The 14,709-nt window shown below is 44.2% G+C and overlaps 1 protein-coding gene across 5 annotated transcripts in view; it reads left to right on the plus strand.

Annotated features, from left to right (window-relative positions):
- The first annotated feature begins 2,461 nt into the window (after window positions 1-2,461).
- The window catches only part of LOC106570616 (sorting nexin-13), a 71,422-nt gene continuing 59,174 nt past the window's right edge, over window positions 2,462-14,709 (plus strand). The window contains exons 1-2 of one of the 5 annotated variants that reach the window (XM_045694954.2): window positions 2,462-2,514; window positions 2,632-2,758. In XM_045694954.2, the coding sequence (XP_045550910.1) occupies window positions 2,639-2,758 (120 nt within the window). In that variant the 5' untranslated portion in view covers window positions 2,462-2,514; window positions 2,632-2,638. Of the gene's footprint in view, window positions 2,515-2,573; window positions 2,759-11,718; window positions 11,902-12,487; window positions 12,788-14,709 lie in introns of those variants that run through there. The other 4 variants (XM_045694955.2, XM_082961300.1, XM_045694957.2 and 1 more) reach the window with 4 other exon arrangements.

The following is a 14,709-nucleotide window of genomic DNA, read 5'->3' on the forward strand; positions in this document are numbered from 1 at the left end:
GTTTGTCAGACCACGAGACATCGCGAAAATCGGTATTCTCACAAAAACATCTGTAGCATCCGTACGGTTGGGGAAGACTATCATGAACATGATGGTGTTTTCCGTTTTGCTCTATGATCCCCATAAGCCCCACGTGACTCGTTTGAAGGTAACAAATTAATGGGGGTAAACTCAATAAAAAAAGAAACGTCCTCTCACTGTCAACTGCGTTTATTTTCAGCAAACTTAACATGTGTGAATATTTGTATGAACATGACAAGATTCAACAACTGAGACATAAACTGAACAAGTTCCCACAGACATGTGACTAACAGAAATGGAATAATGTGTCCCTGAACAAAGGCAGGGTCAAAATCAAAAGTAACAGTCAGTATCTGGTGTGGCCACCAGCTGCATTAAGTACTGCAGTGCATCTCCTCCTCATGGACTGCACCAGATTTGCCAGTTCTTGCTGTTAGATGTTACCCCACTCTTCCATCAAGGCACCTGCAAGTTCCCGGACATTTCTGGGGGGAATGGCCCCAGCCCTCACCCTCCGATCCAACAGGTCCCAGACGTGCTCAATGGGATTGAGATCCAGGCTCTTAGCTGGCCATGGCAGAACACTGACATTCCTGTCTTGCAGGAAATCATGCACAGAACGAGCAGTATGGCTGGTGGCATTGTCATGCTGGAGGGTCATGTCAGGATGAGCCTGCAGGAAGGGTACCACATGAGGGAGGAGGATGTCTTCCCTGTAACGCACAGCGTTGAGATTGCCTGCAATGACAACAAGCTCAGTCCGATGATGCTGTGACACACCGCCCCAGACCATGACGGACCCTCCACCTCCAAATCGATCCCGCTCCAGAGTACAGGCCTCAGTCTAACGCTCATTCCTTTGACGATAAACGCAAATCCGACCATCACCCCCGGTGAGACAAAACCGGGACTCGTCAGTGAAGAGCACTTTTTGCCAGTCCTGTCTGGTCCAGCGACGGTGGGTTTGTGCCCATAGGCGACGTTGTTGCCGGTGATGTCTGGTGAGGACCTGCCTTACAACAGGCCTACAAGCCCTTAGTCCAGCCTATTGTGGACAGTCTGAGCACTGATGGAGGGATTGTGTGTTCCTGGTGTAACTTGGGCAGTTGTTGTTGCCATCCTGTACCTGTCCCGCAGGTGTGATGTTCAGATGTACCGATCCTGTGCAGGTGTTGTTACACGTGGTCTACCACTGAGAGGACGATCAGCTGTCCATCCTGTCTCCCTGTAGCGCTGTCTTAGGGGTCTCACAGTACGGACATTGCAATTTATTGCCCTGGCCACATCTGCAGTCCTCATGCCTCCTTGCAGCATGCCTAAGGCACGTTCACACAGATGAGCAGGGACCCTAGGCATCTTTCTTTTGGTGTTTTTCAGAGTCAGTAGAAAGGCCTCTTTAGTGTCCTAAGTTTTCATAACTGTGACCTTAATTGCCTACTGTCTGTAAGCTGTTAGTGTCTTAACGACCGTTCCACAGGTGCATGTTCATTAATTGTTTATGGTTCATTGAACAAGCATGGGAAACGGTGTTTAAACCCTTCACAATGAAGATCTGTGAAGTTATTTGGATTTTTGCTAATTATCTTTGAAAGACAGGGTCCTGAAAAAGGGCCGTTTATTTTTTTGCTGAGTTTAGTTTTGTGTTAAATGTGTCAAAAAAATCTATATATATTTCCTGAGATTTCTTAGGACAGACACTTCGAAACCTTATTCCATATTATTTATTTTTTGACTGTATTTTTTGCCATTTTTGAATGTGTTATTCAATGGGTTTCTATGGGCTATAGTAGTAAAGGCGAAATTCAGTATGTTATCTAGGTTGTCCTAACATTGTCCTGAGGTTGTCCTAACATTGTCCTGAGGTTGTCCTAACATTGTCCTGAGATTGTCCTGAGGTTGTCCTAACATTGTCCTGAGATTGTCCTGAGGTTGTCCTAACATTGTCCTGAGGTTGTCCTAACATTGTCCTGAGGTTGTCCTAACATTGTCCTGAGGTTGTCTTGCGGTTGCAGAAGTTTCCATAAAGGTTTGTGGTATTCCTATCCGGGGTGAGCCCGGGCCACTTCCTAGTGTCTAATATATCATATTTGAGTAAAGATAAAAGACATATTGTATCCTAACTGAGTAAATAACTAAACATATGTGAGATCAACCACTGTTTCCTCTTCCTCGTAACCAACAGCCATAAAACAGACAAGAGGTGCAAAGTTTACTGAATCTCATGATGCAGTGTGAGCAGCAGGTGTGTGTAGTGTGTGTGTGTGTGTAGTGTGTGTGTGTGTGTGTGTGTGTGTGTGTGTGTGTGTGTGTGTGTGTGTGTGTGGTGTGTGTGTGTGTGTAGTGTGTGTGTGTGTGTGTGTGTGTGTGTGTGTGTGTGTGAGGGAGAGAGAGAGAGAGAGAGCGATTGAATAACTAGTCAGTCTTTAGCCATGCAAAAGACACTCTGCAGCATTCCTCTCCTCTGTCACCTCTACTCATCACCCGTCCTATCAGGTTAGACACACACACACACACACACACACACACACACACACACACACACACACACACACACACACACACACACACACACACACGGTTAATATGAGGGAACATTTGGGACCTTTGCAGTGAAAGTATGGGTGACCTGGTGACTGTGGCCTACCTCCCTGGAGCTGGCAGCAGAGCCTGGGACTATATTAATCTCTACCCCTGTCTGCTGTGTGACCCTGCTGGGGCACTGCCCATCTGGAGAGAGGTAGGCATCCTCCGCTCTATTATCTCTGTAACTCGCTCCTCTTTCCAGGCTCCCCTTTCACTCTTTCTCTATCTACTTCTGTCTCCAGTTCTCTCACATCCCTTCTTTCTTCCTTCCCTCCCTCCCTGCATACCATCTCTATCTTTCTCTCTCTATCTGTCTCTCACTCTCTCTCTCTCCTTCATGCCAGCATACAGAGTGTAAGGTATAGCCAGGTTGTCAGTGGGTCCCTGAATAATGAATCTAGGTGGTTAATGTTCAGTCATTGGTCAATCATGTGACTCTCTCTCTGAATTTTTTTCAATTCAAATTGCTTTATTGGCATGATGTAATAATGTAGGTACATATTTCCAAAGTGTACTTTGGAATTAAGTGATTACTTTAAAATATTAACATAATAACAATAATAATAATCAAGATTGTCAACAGGACAATCAGTAACAACAATAATTAAGGGTCAAAATAACCATACAATGGACAATAACAATAACAGTGGCATAGAGGACATGTGCAGGTTGATTGGTCTGTCAGACACTGTCCCTCATCTTATTGCAGGCAGCAATGTAGTGCGCTGCCAACCCACAGCTCTCTGTGTCCTCCCCCAGCAGGACGGGTAGCCTGTCCTCAGAGAGATCTTTGAAACCTTGAATAAGGGTTTCAAATTTGGGGGAAACGGCACTCTGATTGTTTTATATTTTCTGTCTCAGGTTCTGCTGTTGTGCAGTGGTTGCACAGCCTTTCCTCTACAGGGAGCCAGATTTTCCTGTGTCTACCCTTCTCAATGACTGTCACGTCCTGACCTGCAGAGGGCGTAATTGTGTTAGTCTTGGTCAGGATGTGGCAGTTGGTTTGTGTTTGTTAAATGTTGGGTTGATGATTGGGACTTCCAATTGAAGGCAGGTGTGTATAGTTGCCTTTGATTGGAAGTCCTATATAGGTGTGTGTGTTTTTCTTTGGGGTTGTGGGTGGTTGTTTTGCACTGCGTTTATTAGCCTGCAAACTGTTGCTGCTGTCGTGTTTATTGTGGATGCTTTACTCCTTTTGTTGGGTAATTAAATATGAATATTCACATACCTGCTGCGCCTTGGTCCATTTATGAAGACAGACGTTACAATGACAAGGCTGTGCTCACTGAGCCTGTACTTTGTCAAGGTTTTTCTAAGGTTTTGATCAGTAACCATGGTCTAATAGTTTGCCATGATGTACTGTCGATTTAGGGCCAGATAGCACTGCATTTTGCTTTGTGCTTGTGTTTCCCTATAAGTAATGTAGTTTTGTTTTGACTGTGTTGTAATTTGTTTTGATCTGATTGATTGGATGTTCTGGTCCTGAGGCTTCAGTGTGTTAGTAGAACAGGTTTGTGAACTCAGGACCAGCTGGATGAGGGTCCTGAGGCTTCAGTGTGTTAGCAGAACAGGTTTGTGAACTCAGTCCCAGGACCAGCTGGATGAGGGTCCTGAGCCTTCAGTGTGTTAGTAGAACAGGTTTGTGAACTCAGTCCCAGGACCAGCTGGATGAGAGTCCTGAGGCTTCAGTGTGTTAGTAGAACAGGTTTGTGAACTCAGTCCCAGGACCAGCTGGATGAGGGTCCTGAGGCTTCAGTGTGTTAGAACAGGTTTGTGAACTCAGGACCAGCTGGATGAGGGTCCTGAGGCTTCAGTGTGTTAGTAGAACAGGTTTGTGAACTCAGTCCCAGGACCAGCTGGATGAGGGTCCTGAGGCTTCAGTGTGTTAGTAGAACAGGTTTGTGAACTCAGTCCCAGGACCAGCTGGATGAGGGTCCTGAGGCTTCAGTGTGTTAGTAGAACAGGTTTGTGAACTCAGTCCCAGGACCAGCTGGATGAGGGTCCTGAGGCTTCAGTGTGTTAGTAGAACAGGTTTGTGAACTCAGTCCCAGGACCAGCTGGTTGAGGTTCCTACTTGTCGAGAGGAAAACTACAAACAATGCATGCTGGGCAGAATTAGGCCAATATCCACTAATAATAAAAACTACAAAAATGGCAATTCAGTTTTGGAAACATCTAAAATACATTGACCCCTTCTCATATCATTACCAAGCCCTGCAATACCAGGAGCTGAGCAAAGAAAAGAGTCCCCTCATGTTGTACAGCTTACTGGGCTGTGAATGTGTTGTTGTTTCCATGTCTGCCTTGACAGTGAATGAGCTGAGAGAGAAAGGGTCAATGTCTGTAATCATACATTGACTGTGCTGTGGCCTAGAGGTGAGCAATAGTTGAATCTCCCCAAAGAGTCCCTGTAACCTACCATTGACAAAATACAGACCCAGGCTTCGACAGAGCCGTAACAGATCCTATCCGGTTTGGTTGATGGTGCTGTCGCTGTTGTTTCTATGGGGGAGATGAAGGCAGTTAGAAACCTCGTGTGGTCGTTAGATCAGGTAGTGTTCCTGTGTGCGCATTTGTGTCCCCACAGATGAGCACATTTCCCTGGGTCTGGAAATGGCACGTCTCTTCCTCAAGGGTGGGGAAGATCTCCTCTGAGTAACATGGGGATTCTGAAGGGAGAATATACAGTGTGTTCTGGAAGAATACAGAAAGTTGACTTTTTCCACATTTTGTTACGTTAAAGCCTTATTCTAAAATGGATTAAATCATTTTTTCCCCTCATCGATCTACACACAATACCCCATAATGACAAAGCAAAAACAGGTAAAAAAAATAATTATAAACTGAAATCAAATCAAATTTAAATTTGTCACATGCACAATACAACAGGTGTAGACTTTACAGTGAAATGCTAACTTACAAGCCCTTAACCACCAATGCAGTTTTAAGAAAATACCAACAATATTTTTTTTAGTTACAAGAAAAAAAAATAAAGTAAGAGATAAGAGTAACAAATAATTAAAGAGCAGCAGTAAATAACAATAACAATACAGGGGGGTACCGGTACAGAGTCAATGTGCGGGAGCACCGATGTCGAGGTAATTGAGGTCATATGTACATGTAGGTAGAGTTATTAGACTATGCATAGATGATAACAACAGAGAACATGGGGGGGGGGGGGGGGGGGCAATGCAAATAGTCTGGGTAGCCATTTGATTAGTTGTTCAGGAGTCTTATGGCTTGGGGGTAGAAGCTGTTTAGAAGCCTCTTGGACGTAGACTTGGTGCTCCGTTACCGCTTGCCGTATAGTAGCAGAGAGAACAGTCTATGACTGGGGTGGCTGGAGTCTTTGGCCATTTTTAGGGCCTTCTGACACCGCCTGGTATAGAGGTCCTGGATGGCAGGAAGCTTGGTCCCGGTGAAGTACTGGGCCGTACGCACTACCCTCTGTAGTACCTTGTGGTCATAGGCCGAGCAATTGCCATACCAGGCAGTGATGCAACCCGTCAGGATGCTCTCGATGGTGCAGCTGTAAAACCTTTTGAGGATCTGAGGACCCATGACAAATCTTTTCAGCCTCCTGAGGGGGAATAGGTTTTGTCGTGCCCTCTTCACGACTGTCTTGGTGTGTTTGGACCATGTTAGTTTGTTGGTGATGTGGACACCAAGGAACTTGAAGCTCTCAATCTGCTCCAGTGCAGCCCCATCGATGAGAATGGGAGCATACTCAGTCCGCCTTTTCCTGTAGTCCACAATCATCTCCTTTGTCTTGATCACGTTGAGGGAGAGGTTGTTGACCACATGGTCAGGTCTCTGACCTCCTCCCTATAGGCTGTCTCATCTTTGTCGGTGATCAGGTCTACCACTGTTTTGTCATCAGCAAACTTAATGATGGTGCCTGGCCATGCAATCATGAGTAAACAGGGAGTACAGGAGGGGGACTAAGCACACACCCCTGAGGGGCCCCTGTATTGAGGATCAGCATGGCGGATGTGTTGTTACCTTCCCTCACCACCTGGGGGTGGCCTGTCAGGAAGTCCAGGATCCAGTTGCAGAGGTAGGTGTTTAGTCCCAGGGGCCTTAGCTTAGTGATGAGCTTAGAGGGCACTATGGTGTTGAACACTGAGCTGTAGTCAATGAACAGCATTCTCACATAGGTGTTCCTTTTGTTCAGGTGTGAAAGGGCAGTGTGGACTGCAATAGAGATTGCATCATCTGTGGATCTATTGGTGCGGTATGCAAATTGGAGTGGGTCTAGGGTTTCTGGGATAATGGTGTTGATGTGAGCCATGACCAGCCTTTCAAAGCACTTCATGGCTACAGATGTGAGTGCTACGTGGTGATAGTCATTTAGACAGGTTACCTTAGTGTTGTTGGGCACAGGGACTATGGTGGTCTGCTTGAAACATGTTGTTATTACAGACACAGACAGGGAGAGGTTGAAAATGTCAGTGAAGACACTTGCCAGTTGGCCTTACCCACATTGGCTGCGGAGAGCGTGATCAAACAGTCGTCCGGAACAGTTGATGCTCTCATGCATGTTTCAGTGTTACTTGCCACGAAGCGAGCATAGAAGTTATTTAGCTCGTCTGGTAGGCTTGTGTCACTGGGCAGCTCGCAGCTGTGCTTCCCTTTGTAGTCTGTAATAGTTTTTAAGCCTTGCCACATCCGACGATCGTCGGAGCCGGTGTAGTATGATTCGATCTTAGTCCTTTATTGATGCTTTGCCTGTTCGATGGTTCGTCAGCGGGCATAAATATCACATGTACATACGTTTTCAGACCCTTTACTCAGTACTTTGCTGAGGCACCTTTGGCAGTGATTACAGCCTCGAGTCTTATTGGGTATGAAGCTACAAGCTTGGCACACCTGTATTTGGGGAGTTTCTCAAATTCTTCTCTGCAGATCTTCTCAAGCTCTGTCAGGTTGGCTGGGACCCTCAAGGATATTCAGAGATGTGTCCCGAAGCCACTCCTGCATTGTCTTGGCTGTGTGCTTAGGGTCGTTCCCTGTTGGAAGGTGAACCTTCGCTCCAGTCTGAGGTCCTGATGGCTCTGGAGCAGGTTTGCTTCAAAGATCTCTCTGTACTTTGCTCCATTCATCTTTCCCTCGATCCTGACTAGTCTCCCAGTCCCTGCTGCTGAAAAACATCCCCACAGCATGATGCTGCCACCGCCATACTTCACCGTAGGGATGGTGCCAGGTTTCCTCCAGATGTGACACTTGGCATTCAGGCCAAAGAGTTCCATATTGGTTTCATCAGACCAGAGAATCTTATTTCTCATGGTCTGAGTCCTTTAGGTGCCTTCTGGCAAACTCCAAGAGGGCTGTTATGTACCTTTTACTGAGGAGTGGCTTCCGTCAGGCCACTCTACCATAAAGGCCTGATTGGTGGAGTGCTGCAGAGATGGTTGTCCTTCTGGAAGGTTCTCCCATCTCGACAGAGGAACTCTGGAGCTCTGTCAGAGTGACCATCGGGTTCTTGGTCACCACCCTGACCAAGGCCCTTCTCCCCCAGGTCTAGGAGGAGTCTTGATGGTTCCAAGCTTCTTCCATTTAAGAATAATGGAGGCCACTGTGTTCTTGGGGACTTTCAATGTTGCAGAATTTTTTTCGGTACCCTTCCCCAGATCTGTGCCTCGACACAATCCTGTCTCGGAGCTCTACGGACAATTCCTTTGACCTCATGGTTTGGTTTTTTCTCTGACATGCACTGTCAACTGTGGGACTTTATATAGACAGGTGTGTGCCTTTTAAATCATGTCCAATCAATTGAATTTAGGTATTCACTATTATTATTCTACAATGTAGAGTAGGTTTGTCCAAACTTTTGACTGGTACTGTATGCAAGTAAGTTATTTCTGATTTTTCTTTTTATAAAATTTTGCGAAAATCTCTAAAAAACAGTTTTTGCTTTGTCATTATGGAGTATTGTGTGTAGATTTATGAGGGAAATGTTTTATTTAATCCATTTTAGAATAAGGCTGTAATGTAGCAAAATATGGAACAAGTGAAGAGGTCTGAATACTTTCCGAATGCACTGTATATTGCGCAAAGGAACACATTTTTCTGTCAGTAAAAGTTATTTTTTCAGATTCAACCAAATACGATATTTACCAATTTTGAGGGGATCAATTAGATTTTGTAGTTCGGATTTGTATCAAATGATCAATCCTCCAGAGTCTCTGCTTCTATTGACAGAGCTGTGTTTCTTTGATGGCATGATTACCTCTGTAGCCTGTGTGACAGTGAGTGTCTGCCTTATACCATGTCTCCTGCAGAATGATGACATCAACATCTTTAAGATGTGTGTTGAACTCCAGTGCTAAACTCTTCAGTCCAAAGGTTGATGAGTTTAGGCCCTGAATGTTCCACATGTTAACTGATAGGTTGATGAGTCTAGGCCCTGAATGTTCCACATGTTAACTGATAGTGATTTCATGTTGCAAGAAGAGAGAATAACACTGTTTAAAAATGCAGTAACTATTAACTGATAAGTTGTTAAGAACAATGGATAACAGCAAACATTCCTTTGCTTTTGCTCACGTTTAGTGCAATAGTTATGTGTGACAAAAAATGGTCAGAGACTCCAGTCACCCAAGTCATAGACTGTCCTCTATACTATCGCACGGCAAGCAGTACCGGAGTGCCAAGTCTAGGACCAAAAGGCTCCTTAACAGCTTCTACCTCCAAGCCATAAGACTGCTGAACAGCTAATCAAATGGCCACCTGGACTATTTACATTGACCCCCCCTTTTGTTTTGACACTGCTTCTACTCGCTGTTTATTATCTATGCATAGTCACTTTGCAAATTACCTCGACTAACCTGTAGCCCCACACATTGACACGGTACCGGTACCCCATGTATATAGCCTCCACATTGACTCTGTACCGGTACCCCCTGTATATAGCCTCCACATTGACTCTGTACCGGTACCCCCTGTATATAGCCTCCACATTGACTCTGTACCGGTACCCCCTGTATATAGCCTCCACATTGACTCTGTACCGGTACCCCCTGTATATAGCCTCCACATTGACTCTGTACCGGTACCCCCTGTATATAGCCTCCACATTGACTCAGTACCAGTACCCCCTGTATATAGCCTCCACATTGACTCAGTACCAGTACCCCCTGTATATAGCCTCCACATTGACTCAGTACTGGTACCCCCTGTGTATAGCCTCCACATTGACTCTGTACCGTAACACCCTGTGTAGAGCCTCCACATTGACTCTGTACCGTAACACCCTGTATAAAGCCTCGTTATTGTTATGTAAATGTATTGTGTTACTTTTTGATTGATTCGATTTTTTTTTACTTTAGTTTATTTAGTAAATATTTTATTAACTCTATTTCTTGAATTGCATTGTTGGTTAAGGGCTTGTAAGTAAGCGTTTCACTGTAAGGTCTACACCTGTTGTATTCAGCACATGTGACAAATATGATTTGAAATTTGTGTGTGTGTGTGTGTGTTATTTATTTCATCTTTATTTAACTAGGCAGGTCAGATAAGAACAAATTCTTATTTTCAATGACGGCCAGAATGACAGATTTGTTGTCAGCTCGGGGATTTGATCTTGCAACCTTTCGGTTACTAGTACAACACTCTAACCACCAGGCTACCCTGCCGCCCCAGGTGCGTGCGCGTGTGTGAGTGTGAGGTGTGTGTGAGTGTGAGGTGTGTGTGAGAAAGAGCCTGGGGTGTAGGTATAGGCAGGTGTGGCCGTCTCATGTACTGGATGTACTGGAGGAGATGTGTTATCTCACTCAATCCTATAGAATTCTCCTGTCCTCTTAGGGCCTCCGCACAGCTGCGCTGGTCCTGCTGTTGGGCCCCATGGAGGGGGGCCAGGTCTGGGCCAGGGGGCTGTCTCTCTGGTCTGGTAGAGTTGGTGGTCTGGTGTGGGGTAATAGACTGGGCCCGGTCTAATCTGGAGGCTCTCTCTCTCTCTCTCTCTTAATTCAATGTCAATTCAAAGGGGTTTATTAACATGGGAAACATATGTTTACATTGCTGAAGCAAGTGAAATAGATAATAAACAAAAGTGAAATAAACAATCATAAATTAACAGTAAACATTACACTCACAAAAGTTTCAAAAGAATGAAGACATTCCAAATGTTATAGTATGTACAGTGTTGTAACAATGTGCAAATAGTTGAAGTACAAAAGGGAAAACAAATAAACATAAATATGGGTTGTATTTACAATGGTGTTTGTTCTTCACTGATTTCCTTTTCTTGTTGTAGAAGTTAACGGCTATTTTCTGGATTTTGATAATTAGTGGGTATCATCCTAATTCTGCTCTGCGTGCATTCTTTGATGTTTTATGTTGTACACGAGGAAGGTTGTGCGGAATTGGGTGTTTGTCCCGTTTTGTGAATTCTTGGTTGGTGAGCGGACCCCATGCCTCACAACCATAAACGTCAATGGGTTCTATAAGTGAAGATCCTAATTGGGATGTTGAATTGTATGTTCCTTGTCTTGTGTCTCTGTGCCGCTCTCTCTCGCTTTCTTTCTTCTCTCTCTCTCTCTCTCTCTCTCTCTCTCTCTCTCTCTCTCTCTCTCTCTCTCTCTCTCTCTCTCTCTCTCTCTCTCTCTCTCTCTCTCTCTCTCTCTCTCTCTCTCCTCTCTCTCTCTCTCTCTCTCTCTCTCTCTCTCTCTCTCTCTTTGTGTGTGTGTCTAGGTTAGATGGTAAGTTGTCAACCACTGGTCAATCGTGCATTTGATAGTTCTTTGCTACTTGATTTTATGTTGAGAGGTAGGCTATGCTACATTTTCATATAGCTGTTGTGTATTTTATTTGTATTTAACCTTTATTTATACAGGTTTTTCTCAGATAAAATCACATTTTCAAGAGAGACCTGGTCCAACACCAGCAGTCCATCAAGCAATAACTTTGTAGGGCAGGCTATCTGCACAACAGTAGCAATAATCGAAGATAACGTTGCACATTTATTACAACATCATAAATGTCGACTATGTGTTTGAGTGTTTCAGAGAAAGTTTTTGTCTGAGTTACAGTTGAAAAAGTAATAGATTGTAGAATGAAACCACATTGCCACTCACCGGTGTGTTGGATGCGTCATGAAAAAAAAAAATCAACCAATCAGAGAGCGACGTCGAGAAACGGGGTGCTGAGACGTATGAAGCTGCAACATGGCGTCTCTCCGAAGAGACTACGGAGAGTGGCGATACAACCGTTTTTAAACCATATAGTTACGACTCGTGCAATGTGGCGGGATTAGCACAAGCCTCGACACCCACAACATTGTAAACTATGTTTGCAGAGGTAAGTTTATACTCGCTCTAAGGCGTGTCTATAGGTTTGTTTTCTGCGCTGGGCAGTGACAGCTAGATAGCCACATAGCTAGCTAACCGTTTAGCATCGGATCACAGGTAAACAGGAAGACAAGCACAGACAGGCTTGTCTGTTTTGAAAAAGCCTCTTTGCTAACTCGGTGTTTGTCATTCCAGAATTAGACAGCTAATACGATGAGCTGAAGTTATCCTTAGTGACAACACTGTGCTGGAATTAGCTTGTTGGCTAGGTTAAATAACCAACGTTATGCGATCACATGAGTTGTAACGACGTTGCTAAGAGAATATCTTTAGCTCAGGTGAGAATCGATGTCTGTTGCCCTATTTGCTTCCTGGCAATATATATCTTCACCTGCTAGTTAACTAGTTAAAGGGGAACTCCACTCAAACTATATTTAGGGATGTTTTTTCTTCGTTAGTCCACTGTTGATACAGTCCCGAAATGTTTTGCATGTCAGCAGTCAAGTTTTGAAGATATTGGACTTTCAAGAAGCAAAGTGTATCACTGACCACATCACCAACTACCTTTAGCCCTACTGGACTATAGTCCGGGGGAATCCTGACACTCGATCTGAACATTAAAACGCATCTCTTGCTGTACGGTTTTGGAAACATAGGAACAGATCTTTAACATCAGGGAGAAATAAACAAAAACAGGTTAAATTACTACACACCTTTTTTTATTTTTTTTTTATAGGGGTAGGGTTAGTGTTCCCACAACGGAAGACAGAGGCGGCCACCTGTGTTAATAAGCTGTCTAGCGTGCTCTGAACATCTCTGTAAGCATAACTGGGCAGGAAGTGTAGTTCATCAACTGGAGGCACACGCAGAGTATGGATCTGTGCAAAACTGCTACAGTAAGTGTATATATGTTTTTTTTTTGAAAGATGATGGTCATATCAGCAGTGATTCCTCTGGAAAAATGTGCAGCAGTGGGAGGCAAAAGTCATAGGGGGTGGGGGTTATGTAGAAGGACTGAGAATCTCACTTCAGGTGTCTTTCTACTCCAAATTGAATGAAAATAAAATGATGCTACCATCTAAAATATGATATCCACCTCCAGAAATGAGCCCTATAACAAATTGGTACAGTTATTTGTTTAAATAATTTGTACATTTTGGACTATGCATATAGACTATGCAGGGCTCATATCATCAGGTATGCTATTAGCAATAAGCATTATCACCTGTAGCCCAACTGATGGGGCGGCAGGGAAGCCTAGTGGTTAGAGCATTGGACTAGTAACCGAAAGGTTGCAAGTTCAAATCCCCGAGCTGACAAGGTAAAAATCTGTCGTTCTGCCCCTGAACACCCACTCTCTCATATGCACTCACTGTGAATTGCTGAGTCGTAACTGCTTAACCATAATGCTGCTAAAAACTCTGGGTTTAAAATGGTGCAGTTTGTGCATATTTAGGAGTTGGAAAATTTTTACTTTTTTTTTTATATTCTTTTTTTTTTAACAATGGCCTTTAAAACGTCTGTTTTCCTCCTCGATGGCAATAATTGCTGTGCGTTGACTGCCTGTCAGAATGCAGGTTTCCTTCACTATGGCAACTTCAATGTGCCTCGAGAGGAATATTTCTCACATAAAACACAGCAGATGACGTAAATGGATGAACTATTCAACTATGGGCTTGTCTGATTTGTTTTATTCATTACTCATTTTGTTTTGCAGAGGAAAAGTACATTTGGACTGTTTTAACATCTGACAGTGCGCCTCGACAGATTTTTTGTTGTTGTTGTCATGTTTCATATGTGGCTACAATGATTTTGACAGTCGCAGCACCACAGTTAAATAAATGACTGCAGCAGAAACACTGCATATCGGCATATGTTTCAAAAAACCATTTCTCTAGCAACAATTATTGACGTTTCTAAAACGCCTCATCGGAATTGTAGTTCACACGCAGCCAACCGTGGGCGAGGCTAACTGCTGAAACCCAACAGAGAAGAGTTTTCGAGAGCTAAGTAGTTAATTGCTAGCTAGTATTTAATTCAATGGTTCTGATATGACATGTTTGGCTAGCTAGCTACTTATTACTACTCTGCCCTGGGCTGTGTAGACATCCATATATATGTTGGCCAGCTACATTTTGGTGATAATGGATGACGTTTAGTCTCTCTGCCTCATCATTATCTGGCTTACAACTGGAACTGTCACTACTGGTCTAGTGTGTGGGCTATGTATGTTGTGTGGGCTGTGTATGTTGTGTGGGCTGTGTATGTTGTGTGGGCTGTGTATGTTGTGTGGGCTGTGTATGTTGTGTGGGCTATGTATGTTGTGTGGGCTGTGTATGTTGTGTGGGCTGTGTGGGCTGTGCATGTTGTGTGGGCTGTGCATGTTGTGTGGGCTGTGCATGTTGTGTGGGCTGTGCATGTTGTGTGGGCTGTGTGGGCTGTGCATGTTGTGTGGGCTGTGTATGTTGTGTGGGCTGTGTGGGCTGTGCATGTTGTGTGGGCTGTGCATGTTGTGTGGGCTGTGCATGTTGTGTGGGCTGTGCATGTTGTGTATTCCTGTACTTTTGTAACCCTTAAACAATGTTTATTCTAGCTCTCTAGCTCGCTACATGCAAAGTAGCTACAGTTATCATCAGGCTTTTGAAGGTGGTAAGTCAGAGTTTCTGTCCAGCTCCATTTTCCCCCCCCCCTTGAAATAGGGATATATCAGACCAGTGTCAAGTCCAAAATAGATATGTATTGTATAGATCAGGTGTGATTGCATGTCATGGGGAATTGTTATCTCAGCAGCACTACTCAGTGCATTTCTATATCATCT

This window comes from Salmo salar, chromosome 14 (genome assembly GCF_965601325.2).
Source record: "Salmo salar chromosome 14, fSalSal1, whole genome shotgun sequence".
In the NCBI taxonomy this organism is placed as follows: domain Eukaryota; kingdom Metazoa; phylum Chordata; class Actinopteri; order Salmoniformes; family Salmonidae; genus Salmo; species Salmo salar.